A 12,806-nucleotide genomic window follows, 5' to 3' on the forward strand; every position below is an offset into this window, starting at 1 on the left:
ACAGTCGAAGTTAAATCCACATTTGAACTCTTTAAACTAAAATTCAGTGGAAGATGGATGACCTTATTCTAATAACACACCACATGTTTTAAATCCCAATAAAACCCAGACTGAGACTGTCAGCTGTTAGATCCAAGAGGGTAAAGAATGTAACCTTGACCAGAGCATTGGCTAAAGAAGACTAGTGAGCGACCGGCTTTGACACTCTGGGCCACTGGAATGGAATCTGACCTCACATGACGAGGAGGGCTCCAACCGTACAGACAGTGGCCTGCTGGTCTTTCAAATGGCTCATTGATGGGAGCCTGAGGGCTGGTTAGAGCGGCTCAATCAGACCTCTGTTCTCTGAATCACATCATGGGCACCAGGCCCAGAGTTGTGGTGCTGTGGCTGCCCCATCACCCTCCCTCCTCACTGTCTGCTTTGTCTGCACCTGGCTTGGCCCTGCCTGTTCCACTACCAGCAGTAGCAGTATGGAAGTACGATGGCAGGTAGATATGTAACCGCTACATGCTGGATGACACAAAAATACACAAAAATACATTTCTAACTGGTTAAATTAAAGTCATCATCACCAGTAAGGCAGGCTGGTATAACAGAGATGATGGGGTCATAAGTGCTGTGTGGAGGGGCGTTCACAAGAAATGTGAGTGATAAAATTACATTGTCTCTATTAGGCAAATCGTCTATTGAAAGGCAAATTCAAGAACAGACTTTAATCATTTTAACAATGCCTTCAGTAAGTATCCCAGTGGTACAATACAACAGCCTTGGCTGGCTCTACGACCAAACTCTAGCTAACTTCTGTCCCATGGGCCATACTAAAAATCACCATGCCTCATCTCTGCTGCCTCACTGTGACCCAGTTCCAGAGAACACACACCTGTAGAATGCACAATGTTCTTCAGCGTCCTTCCAGAACACTGTAAGTGGATCAGCAAACAGGCGTGTCCTACCTTACTGACCGCACTTCCTGAGTGGCCCAGTAAAATATGATGTATTTTAGCTAGAGTACACCCTGACCATTATTTGCAAATAAATTCATAAAAAATCCTACAATGTGATTTTCTGGATTTTTTTTCTCATTTTGTCTGTCATAGTTGAAGTGTACCTATGATGAAAATTACAGGCCTCATCTTTTTAAGTGGGAGAACTTGCACAATTGGTGGCTGACTAAACACATTTTTGCCCCACTGTATATTTTAAAATACATAGGTCTGTTACCTTTTCTACATACTTTATATTTGGTAACAGTATGGAGAAAGAGGTGTGATGGTGTGGGGGTGCTTTGCTGGTGACACTGTCAGTGATGTATTTAGAAATCAAGGCACACTTAACCAGCACAGCCATTCCATCTGGTTTGTGCTTAGTGGGACTATCATTTGTTTTTCAACAGGACAATGACCCAACACACCTCCAGGCTGTGTAAGGGCTATTTAACCAAGAAGGAGAGTGATGGAGTGCTGCATCAGATGACCAGGCCTCCACAATCACCTGACCTCAACCCAATTGAGATAGGTTGCACCACAGAGTGAAGGAAAAGCAGCCAATAAGTGCTCAGCATATGTGGGAACTCCTTCAAGACTGTTGGAAAACATTCCAGGTGAAGCTGTTTGAGAGAATGCCAAGAGTGTGCAAAGCTGTCATCAAGGAAAAGGGTGGCTACTTTGAAGAATCTAAAATATATTTTGATTTGTTTAACACTTTGATTCCATATGTGTTATTTCATAGTTTTGTTGTCTTCACCATTGTTCTACAATGTAGAAAAAAGTAAAAAGAAAGAAAACCCCTTGAATGAGTAGGTGTGTCTAAATGTTTGACTGGTAATGTATAAGATCAGCAACAAACCCTATCTTTCAAAGATAATTCGTAAGAACCATTGTAAACGGTTTAAACACTGTTTGCCATGCTTGTTCAATTAACCATAAACAATTAATGAACATGCACCTGTGGAACGGACGTTAAGACACTAACAGCTTACAGACGGTAGGCAATTAAGGTCACAGTTATGAAAACTTAGGACACTAAAGAGGTCTTTTTATTGACTCTGAAAAACACTGCAAAAGAAAGATGCCCAGGGTCCCTGCTCATCTGCGTGAACGTGCCTTAGGCATGCTGCAAGGAGGCATGAGGACTGCAGATGTGGCCAGGGCAAAAAACTGCAATGTCCGTACTGTGAGACACCTAAGACAGTGCTACAGGGAGACCGGACGGACAGCTGATCGTCCTCACAGTGGCAGACCACGTGTAACAACTAGAGGTCGACCGATTAATCAGATTGGCCAATTAATTCGGGCCGATTTCAAGTTTTCATAACAATCGGAAATCTGTATTTTTGGGCGCCGATTTTGACGATTCTTTTTATATATATTTTTTAATGTTTTACACCTTTATTTAATCTTTATTTAACTAGGCAAGTCAGCTAAGAACACATTCTTATTTTCAATGACGGCCTAGGAACGAGGCAGAACGACAGATTTTTACCTGTCAGCTCGGGGGATCCAATCTTGCAACCGTAAAGTTAATTAGTCCAACGCAATAACAACCTGCCTCTCTCTCATTGCACTCCACTACTGCGAATGCAGTAAGCCAAGATAAGTTGCTAGCTAGCATTAAACTTGTCTTATAAAAAACAATCAATCAACGACTGTCGTTGCTCCAATGTGTACTTAACCATAAACATCAATGCCTTTCTTAAAATCAATACACAAGTATATATTTTTAAACCTGCATATTTAGCTAAAAGAAATCCAGGTTAGCAGGCAATATTAACCAAGTGAAATTGTGTCACTTCTCTTGCGTTCATTGCACGCAGTCAGGGAATATGCAACAGTTTTTTGTATTACATAGTTTGGACTTAGACGAACTAAGAGAGAAAAAAAAAACTCTTAGGTGGCCTGCCAAAGGATTTCAACGGCAGAAAAAACCCTCTACACTCACTGTCTGCTACCAAAGCTTCTTAACAACATACTGTACATCTAGTCAAGGATTGATCAGGTGGTAAACATGGGCCCAGTATGAAATGTAAAAAACACTATAAAACCATGTTTCTAAATCTAATGATTTGTCATTTCTCCCCAGCAATTTCCCCTCCCATTCTTATCTGTACTGACGAACTGCTGCTGCTACTGGCCCCCTAGTCTACTCTTTCCCCTGCCTGCATGCCTGGTGCCATGGAGACTGCACAGTGCCATGATGTTAGAGGTCTCTTACCGATGAAATGGATAGAGTCATTTCCCAAATGGTACTCTATTCCCTATAAAAATGTACTACTTTTGAAGTATAGTGGTGTACCAAATAGAGAATAGGAAGCCATTTTGGACGCAACTGTGAAGTTAGTGTTCGGCCTCTTACCGATAAAGGGGATTGAGTCGAGGGACTCTTCCAGGTTGCTGGAGGAGCATGAGGTCTGGTCCTTCTCCTGCTTCTTGCTCAGCCGCCGCATGTGCATCTCCCGCCGCGCATCGTTGGGCAGCCAGCACAGCGAGCCCGCTGCTGGCTCCGAACCGTCCTCCTCGTTCACCGCCAGGATGTAGGAAGGGTGGCGCAGGGGGCTGGGGTTCTTCACCGACCCAGGAGGCTTTTCCCTGAGGACGACGCCCAATTCTGAGGCCGAAGGGCCGCGACCATTCACCTGGGCCTGGGGCTCTGTGCGAGGTGGGTGGTGGTGGGAGGTTTTGAGAATCCCAAGTCTCTGTGGTCTCTGATGGGAGGCGGATAAGGACGAGGACCTATGGCCCACCACCGCTGCCACCTCTCTCCCTGGCACCTCCCCTGCCGGCTGCATGGTCTCCGCCCGCCCCCTGCTCTGGCTCACATGGTTCACATCTTTGACCCCAGCTCTTTGGTCAGTTGGGGAGGGCTCCAAGCTGATAATCTTCCCCAGGTGAGAGGGTCTGTCTTGGGTCATATTAGGAACGCTGTGAGGCTGGTGCTGGAGCTGCTCTGGTCCTTTAGCATAGAGGGTAGGGTTGGGCATTGGCGTTCCCCGGAGGCTGTCCCTACCATACCCTGCAGGGGGTCGGTGATGGACAGCCTGTTTGGAGAGGCTCTGCCTGCTGGGGCGGGTACCCTGGTCCAGCCTGCTAGCGTAGCCCCGTCTATCCACCATGGGCCGGCCCAGCTCCACAGAGTCCACATAGTCACAGTCAGAGGAGCGAGCCCGGGCCTTGTGTGTTAACCCATCCTGGGACACACTACGAGGAGGCCAGTTCCTGGGGTGGACCCCCCGCTCCGCCATACTCATACGGTCCTGGGAAGAGCTGCGGGGGGGCATGTGGTGGAAGGGGGGCGGAGGTCCATGGTAGGCGCGGTCGTGGGAGGTGCTCCTGCGCCGGAGACCCTTAGGGTTGGGGCCCCAGCCACCCCGGGGGATGTGGTGGGAGGAGTTGAAGGTGTTCTGGCTGGCGGCTCGTAGGCATTCTAGTCTCTCCTGGATGGTCCGGCTGCCATAGGCGTGGATACTCTTGTTATCGATGTACTCCCTGTAGGTCTGGTACGTCCGCCAGTCTATGTTTTGGTGAGAGACAGGGTTGGGGGAGTACTGGTGTAGCGGGGCACTATAATTGAGGAGGCTCGCCCCAGAGGGGTAGATGTCTGTTTTCCGTGGCAGGGGGTAGTGGGACACAGACCCAGGACGCACTCTGATGAGGCCAGGGTCAGGGGACCCTACCAGGCTATAGTCTATTCTGTGTGCTGGTCCTATACGGCCCAGCTCTGGAGGAACTACCACAGTCCTCACGCTGTCATTGCGCATGCACGCCGCGGTCTGGGATTTGGGGTACGGGTGTGCAGGAGGAGGAGGGGAGGGGGGCACGGGAATCTCCATGCGGTACCCCGTGTCTGGTGGTGTTGCCCCCCGGCATGCTCCCTGTACCCCCACTCCAACTGGGGAGGGGGTCTCTGTAGCCTGGGCCATCCCTGGGGGCTTAAAGTCTACACGAGGGTAACATATGGGGGGCGGCTCGGGGATGTGACGGGCGTTTCCACTGTAGGTACTGCGGCTTCGGAGGTACGCATCCTGGGAATAGGCCTGGCGAGAGAAAGATGAGAGGGTAAGATACAATAACAGTGTCCACTGGTCCCAATTCACTCCCTACCGCTTCTTCCCCTTGGCCCTAACCCTTCCCTTGGCCCTAACCCTTCCCCTTGGCCCTAACCCTTCCCCTTGGCCCTAACCCTTCCCCTTGGCCCTAACCCTTCCCCTTGGCCCTAACCCTTCCCCTTGGCCCTAACCCTTCCCCTTGGCCCTAACCCTAACCCTTCCCCTTGGCCCTTCCCCTTGGCCCTTCCCCTTGGCCCTTCCCCTTGGCCCTTCCCCTTGGCCCTTCCCCTTGGCCCTAACCCTTCCCCTTGGCCCTAACCCTTCAAAGTTGGCAGATTTGTAGGGTGGAAGCAATATGGTGGAAGCGCTACTCTACACTGCCTCGATCTATCTAGACTAGACTCTTCAGATCTGAAAATATAGGGCGAACAGGAGCAAAATGGGGTAGGGAGCAAAATGGAATCAGCAATGTGTGTAATATTCAACATTGCATTTCTAATACATCTGGTAAAGAACTGGAGCAGTGAACATTTACTAATGATAGCTGCTGTGTGTGTGGGTAGGCAGGCAGAGAGCAGAATGTTATAGTGTGAGTGCGGAGGCGGTTAGCAGGTCAGGAGAGTCACTGGTGTTCATCTGCTCTCTCCGTATTTAGATAGCTAGTTCTCTGGGTACTGTTCATCTGCTCTCTCCATATTTAGATAGCTAGTTCTCTGGGTACTGTTCATCTGCTCTCTCCATATTTAGATAGCTAGTTCTCTGGGTACTGTTCATCTGCTCTCTCCATATTTAGATAGCTAGTTCTCTGGGTACTGTTCATCTGCTCTCTCCATATTTAGATAGCTAGTTCTCTGGGTACTGTTCATCTGCTCTCTCCATATTTAGATAGCTAGTTCTCTGGGTACTGTTCATCTGCTCTCTCCATATTTAGATAACAGTACCCAGAGAACTAGCTAACTGTTCACTATGCAACGAGAGCATGCTGTGCTGCCGCAACATGAGCATGTGATCCAATGATGGAAATGTTTTTCGGGAACTTTTTTCCCACTGATTTCTATTATACAAGATATGAAAGAGCAAACAGAAACACTACTGAGTAGCAGGCATAGCTAGTCAGGTGATCTGTGATTGAATAGAGTGGACAAGAAGCAACAGATGTGTTGGAAGAAAGAAGGAAAGAGACAAGACTGGCATGCAAGACCAAACAGTGATATACAGGAAGGTAGCCTATCTGTTTGGTTTACCCACCTTCTGGCTGACAGCACTGGCACTGTTCGAGCGAGACCTGAGACTCACAGAGATAGAGGGGGGCGGAAGACGCCCAGAACCCACAACTGTCCTCACAGCGCTAAACTTAACCTCCGTTATCATACTCCCAGGCAGATTTTCAACACTCCAGCAATGATACCTCAACACTCCTTCCAGCGAAACGCCAGCAGACAACGATGATCACACACATAGATTCCATCGATGGTAGATTCCGTATAGCTGGCTGTGCAGCCTTCGTCCATTTGTCCAATGCCTTTCCATATTACTTTTCTCTGTTTGTCTTGCAACTAGCAAGCACAAAAAGTGACACATCAGAATCAGGTGGACTTTAAACCCCAGCACCTGGCATTGTATTACGATTGTTACATAAGCCTCAACTGTATCCACAATCAGTGTTTTACAGGCAATCACTAGACCCTCCCTTCACCAATAAGGCACTCGTGGAGAGTTCACGGGTCAAGGGCCTTTATCAATGTCTGCGTCTGAAATGGCACCCTATTCCCTATGTAGTGCACTACTTTGACCAAAGCCATAGAAACCTATTCCCTATATGCGGACCAAAACTAGTGCACTAAATAGGGAATAGCTTTCCATTTCAGAAGTAGCCTGGAATTAGCCTACTAACATGGCAATCAAATGAATGACACTACTAACGAGCAAAGCAGCTAAGTGAGAACATTATAGTACATTACCTCAACCCATTCTCAAACAAAAACATGACAACATGCATTACAAAGAGAAAATTAGACAGGGGGAGCACAACATCAACATGTGTGGTCAAGTGGTTGTCATCATCCCTGCTGCAGCTGGCTTACCAGATCAGTGGTCTCCGTGAAAAAGGCTACCGTTACAGCAGGACAAAATGAGAGCAGTGAGAGGAGAAGAAGAATAGGGAAACAGCTAGCAGCAAATCACACACACACACACTATAAAAAAGAAAAGAGAACAGTGGTAGTCTTGATCACTGATGCCGGGGCCCTGGAGTCAAAGCACTAAAAATCCATCCGAGCTGCAGTCACATCGAGGGAAAGCGAAAATGGGGAACGGACGTTGGCCGTAGCAGGACTGTCAAATTAGCGATGCCAGCTGTGTGTGCCAGTCTGTAGGTGGCAGGAGCAGAGGTAGCCTGCTGCCTCCGACAACACCGAGCTCTCCATCTCGCTGTTGCTCCCTCCAGCCGACTGCAGCAGCCAGGTTACAGCACTTACTGGATGAGCTACTGCCTGGTATCGCTCACACTCTCCATCCCTGCATCCACTCTCTGGTATCGCTCACACTCTCCATCCACTCTCTGGTATCGCTCACACTCTCCATCCCTGCATCCACTCTCTGGTATCGCTCACTCTCTATCCCTGCATCCACTCTCTGGTATCGCTCACTCTCTATCCCTGCATCCACTCTCTGGTATCGCTCACTCTCTATCCCTGCATCCACTCTCTGGTATCGCTCACTCTCTCCATCCCTGCCTCCACTCTCTGGTATCGCTCACACTCTCTATCCCTGCATCCACTCGATCTGTTATCGCTCACACTCTCCATCCACTATCTGGTATCGCTCACACTCTCCATCCCTGCATACCCTCGATCTGGTATCGCTCACACTCTCTATCCCTGCCTCCACTCTCTGATATCACTCACACTCTCCATCCACTCTATCTGGTATCGCTCACAGGACGGAAGCAGCTGCTTGATTCTACATTCAGCTCAGATGATACTGCTTCCCATCCTCTTCTGCTCTCCCTCCTTCTCAGCAGCATCAACCTGTTCACAACTACGGGGCTGTCAGCTGACTACAGCTGGTTTGATGATCTTCCACTCCCTCACTCAGCGTCTCGATCTTGCTAAGCCACTGATTTTACTGCTGTTGACGTGTTCCGCTGTAGCTGGTTTTCTGTGTGTGTACTGGAGTCTCTCTCCTCCTCCTCTAGTTAATAATGTCAGCCACCCAGCGAGCCGCGATGTTAATCCTCCAACCCAGGCACAGCTGCATCAGTAGCGTGATATTCTGCCTCAGCAGTGGCTAGCCTTTTCATACGCCCCGCTATCCTAGCACTGTGGACAAGCGGCCGCTAGCAAAAGCAACAGATGTGCAACACAGCCCAGTGAAGGGAAGGAGAGAGGGAGAGAGTAGAGAAGTGGGGGATGGGAAAAGAGAAGGGAGAGAGGAAGGTGGCTGAGCCAATAGGAAGGGAGAGAAGGAAAGAGGAGGGTAGGGAGAGGAAGCAGAGGGAATAGGTGGATGTTTACAGGCTCTACTCTTCTATGATGTATGCCAGCTTGAGGGGCTCAGGTACTGAAGCTTGCTTTGTTTTAATTCAGGCTTCTGTGAAATATCTTAACAGGACAGTTACCCAGTGTATGATCCAACCCACCCTCATTCCTAAATGGTGTCACCTGTGGCAAGCCAACAGTGAGACTTGAGGAGTAAGGGAGACAATGAAGGCTCTTAATAAGATGATTCCACAGTGTTTATTTAAATGACAATACTGCTATGCGAGTACTCCTCTTTCTGTTACTTATAACCATATACTCATTACACACAGACATGTAGCAGCACAGCGAACTGAGTTTACCTTCCTACTGAACCTGCAGCAGAATGCTTATCGGGCACCTCTAGTTGCCAGTAGCTATTGTGCATGAAAAGTTAATGATGAGAGTGGAGGCACAGGCACGTTACTTTCTGAAGAGGTAACGTCATGTGGGCTTCCTTCAACCGCACTCAATTCACTGCTACAGAACAGAGACATGCAAGACTAGTCTGTGGAGGGAGAGAGACGGGGAGAGATGGAGGAAGGGAGGTGAAGAGAATGAACTGGCTGCCAAGAGCACTAAACTCCCACAATCTCAGTAGATGTTGTTTTTCTCCGTTTCAGATGTGCAAATTTGAGAATGCATCCTACAACCTAAATTTCCCTGCTTATTCCAGCATCAATTGAGCTCCATTTGACATCAGCCCATCTCTGCCTGCCCCCTGTGCTCATCTAAAATGAAATGTCAGCAGAAGGCAAGCTGAACCTCTTAGGCTCTCTGCTCAACTATTTATACCGGACACCGATTTCACGCAGCAATGCCTCCATGGCCAATTCCTTTGTAACCTCTCTCTTGCTATTCTGTGCGATGGGGAGCATGTGTCAATGAGAGGCCACAGAGCCTTTGGTAAGGTAAACATTCCAACACAGTGTTAATAGGCTCAGCTGTTAGACAATAGGGAGTTGGAGTCATTAAGCTGATGGGGACAGTTTGTGCTACAGTTGACAACAGGCTAGGTGTGACAGGTCAGCTAGTGTGGTGCAAAAGGGTGGAACCTGTGTTGACACAGCCAACCTCTCTGAATAGAACTGTACTAAGACAGATGGTATGCATTACGATGAACAACTTTTATTAGTGCGTGTGGAGTACACAATTAGTAAGGAACGGCATTCTTTCCTTTCTCCAAAATGTTCTATATTTGACTTATTATTTTGATCTCACCCATGCGAGAGAGATAACAAAAGTTTAGAGATAGTCAATACTTTACGAGTGCCAGTGTTTCCCTTATATGCATTTAGCAGCGTTGCACCGCCTCTACTAAATCACGTCCGCTGCAATAAAACATTTATTGCTATTCTTTTTTATATTTTATTACAGGAAATTAAACTGCTAATTTTCTCTCAGACCCATGGCAAAATGTGTTGATCAGGCAGAAGACGGATGTCTGAAAATTCTTTCATACAACGTGATTATTTGCAAGAGGAAAAACATTTGTGCACAACATTTTTCCAAAAGGTAACGATCAACTCTCGGCTGTGGGTGATTGGCTGTGAAGGAGCAAACCTGGAGTACTGCCTGTCACATGCTCTGGAGAGCATGTCTGATGCTGATCCCTGTTGCGTAAGGACATAGTGGGCGAGAAACAGAAACCGGCAGAGAGTCTGTAGCATGCTTTAGTTTACATAAGGAACGTACTACCATGCAACTCTTCTCCATGTAAAAAAGTTGAAACTTATGAGTTTCTGCGTGTGTGTTTGTGTGGTGTGTTTGTTTGTTTATGAAGTGTGTGTGTGTTTATGAAGTGTGTGTGTGTTTATGAAGTGTGTGAGTGTTTATGAAGTGTGTGTGAGTGTTTATGAAGTGTGTGTGAGTGTTTATTTCTCAAAGTGACCCTTCCAGCTCCCAGAATGAGGTCAGCCCTGCAGCAGAGAAGCATTAGCAGCACTTGGAGCTCCAGCAGCAGTCAGTGGAGGGGACAGGCTGTGGTGGCCTGGTTATGAGGCCCAGATAGAGCACTCTGAAGGGGGGGGGGGGGGGGTTCATCAGGGTACTGCCCGTCCCCTCTGGAGCAGGACTAGTCTCCCCACATACACCCTTCACAGAGAAACTAGAACTGCTTCACTGATCTAATGCTTGATCACAATAATAGCGACTGAGTTGATGATTTAGAAGTGGAAAGAGACGCAGACAGAATAACTTCTCTTTTACAGTGGCTAAATATAGGAAGAGACTAAATCACTGCAGTAATGTTCTTTACAAACTTACCAGCTGCAGTATGTCTTCATCTTTTGGCATAACACAGAGTTCAAGAAAGGCATCACTGTAATAGAAACACAAAGATATAAAAGGTAAACAATAACAAAAGACAAGCAGGAAATCAGTCACTGAGAACAATAAAAGGTATTTTTATTTTGAGTCCTCACCTGTTTTGGATCAAGGCTATGACCTGAGAGTAGGTTTTCCCAATGATACTCGCTCCATTCACCTTTACTATCCTGTCCCCTGATGACAATTAGAAGGAGAGAGAGGGTTAGAAGTTAGACTGGTAATATGTGAGTGACACAGCATTAATGGCAGGTGTATGTGTGTCTTTGAAGAGAAGGGTAGTAGTCCCTTAGTAAGAGGCAGCTTCCCAACTAGGCTGACAGTCAGAGGGGAATGAGGAAAGGAAACTGATCAGTCATCGGATGTGTGTTTACTATAATTCAGTGCCTGAGGAAGCTGAGCTGTCTGCCTTTACTAACAACTCCACAAACTGAAAACTAAAGAAATAATCTGAGAAGACTACTGAGGATCTCTGAGCAAACTGCCCAGCATAGGGTGGACTGAAATCATCATTTTCAGATCTATGGGATTGGACCAACACCATGTCCAATAGTGCACCATAAGTATTGTAGTCCTGCTGTATTGTAGGGGAATACAGTCAAGTTGATATTCTTTTTCCAAAACTCACAAAATTGCTTTAATATATTGATTCTATAATATAATTACTTCTATGACGTCACCTAGCAATGATAAAGACAGAAACCAGAGAACATGGGAAGGTACAATTTCAGTGCGTTGCCGTTAATCAGTTACCTGTGCAGAGTCCAGCTTCGTTGGCAGGACCTCCCTCCTTCACTTGCTTCACAAAGATGGTGTCCATTGGCTCCAGCCTGTTCCGTTGTCTCCCTGACAACAAAGACAAAGTGTCATCATCAGCAACCCTTAAACACATTCCTCTGGAGGTCACATGGTGGTGACATACTAGATCAGCTCATAACAGTGACACAGTAGTCATTAAATGAATAATCCCAGTCATACTACATATCTGCCCAGATTAGGTACATTAGGATGTTACCATGAAGTGTCTTGAAGGGTAGTAGTCAGATTAATTTCCCTTTAGAAAGACACATTGTTGACCTCAGCAGACCTACAATACACTAAGAGCAGAGGACCCAAACTAGAATACCCCACTCACCCACAACTCTCAGTTAAACACCACCCAGACTGAGACGCACTCAATGTGAAGCAGCCAGCCCAACAAGACACCCCATGAACAGCTACCAGACACAACCCTAAATTGCAGACATTTACTAAGGGGAGAAAGAGTGACTGTGAGGAAGAGCAACAGGAGGAGACAGAGAAAGTGATATATAGAGCAATAGATAGGAGGAACTGACACAACATTCAGAAGCATGTGAATTAAAGCAGTGACAGCAGAATAACAGAGTGGTTTGGTTTCTCTGTGTGTCACATTGGCTGTTCCTAATACAACAAGACTAAATGAGAATGATAATGAAGGAATTCAATGGGAAAAGCCTCCTAGGATGGTGGGTGAGCTGGTGGGGATTTGGGGAAGGGAAATGAATACATCTGAGTTTAGTTGGAGAACCTGTTTGCTCATTCTTACCCCGTCTCCTAGCAGCTGCATAGGAGAGGAAAGCAAAGGAGAGCGAGGGAGTAAGAGGGAGGGAGAGCAGACAGAGAGTGAGCTCAGCTGCACAACTCCCACTCCTTCCCAATAAGCTCACTAGACACAATAAGCTCACAATAAGCTCACTCCAGGCTCACTAGACACAAAGCTCTGTCCAACTACTTATCACTGTGTAAGTTGGTGAATTATCAATGAATAGGAATGTTGTATCTTATGTGGAAGTCTCAGTGAGTACATTTGATATTAAACTGGTTATGGCAGTAGGCAGAGTACGGCATTAGTCATGTAAACACACTACTCTCCTTATTTAAATCGACGTACTTAACTC

General features: G+C 47.0%; 1 protein-coding gene across 4 annotated transcripts in view; it reads right to left on the reverse strand.

Moving 5' to 3' along the window:
* The window catches only part of LOC135513253 (rho GTPase-activating protein 21-like), a 70,579-nt gene that overhangs the window by 22,139 nt on the left and 35,634 nt on the right, over nt 1-12,806 (reverse strand). For 3 of the 4 annotated variants that reach the window (XM_064936111.1, XM_064936120.1, XM_064936102.1), the window contains exons 5-8: nt 11,641-11,733; nt 10,986-11,064; nt 10,828-10,882; nt 3,355-5,032 (exon numbers count right to left, since the gene is read on the reverse strand). In XM_064936111.1, the coding sequence (XP_064792183.1) occupies nt 3,355-5,032; nt 10,828-10,882; nt 10,986-11,064; nt 11,641-11,733 (1,905 nt within the window). Of the gene's footprint in view, nt 1-3,354; nt 5,033-6,292; nt 6,601-7,128; nt 9,095-10,827; nt 10,883-10,985; nt 11,065-11,640; nt 11,734-12,806 lie in introns of those variants that run through there. The other variant, XM_064936128.1, reaches the window with a different exon arrangement.

The sequence above is a fragment of the Oncorhynchus masou genome, chromosome 3, assembly GCF_036934945.1.
Source record: "Oncorhynchus masou masou isolate Uvic2021 chromosome 3, UVic_Omas_1.1, whole genome shotgun sequence".
NCBI classification, from domain to species: Eukaryota; Metazoa; Chordata; class Actinopteri; order Salmoniformes; family Salmonidae; genus Oncorhynchus; species Oncorhynchus masou.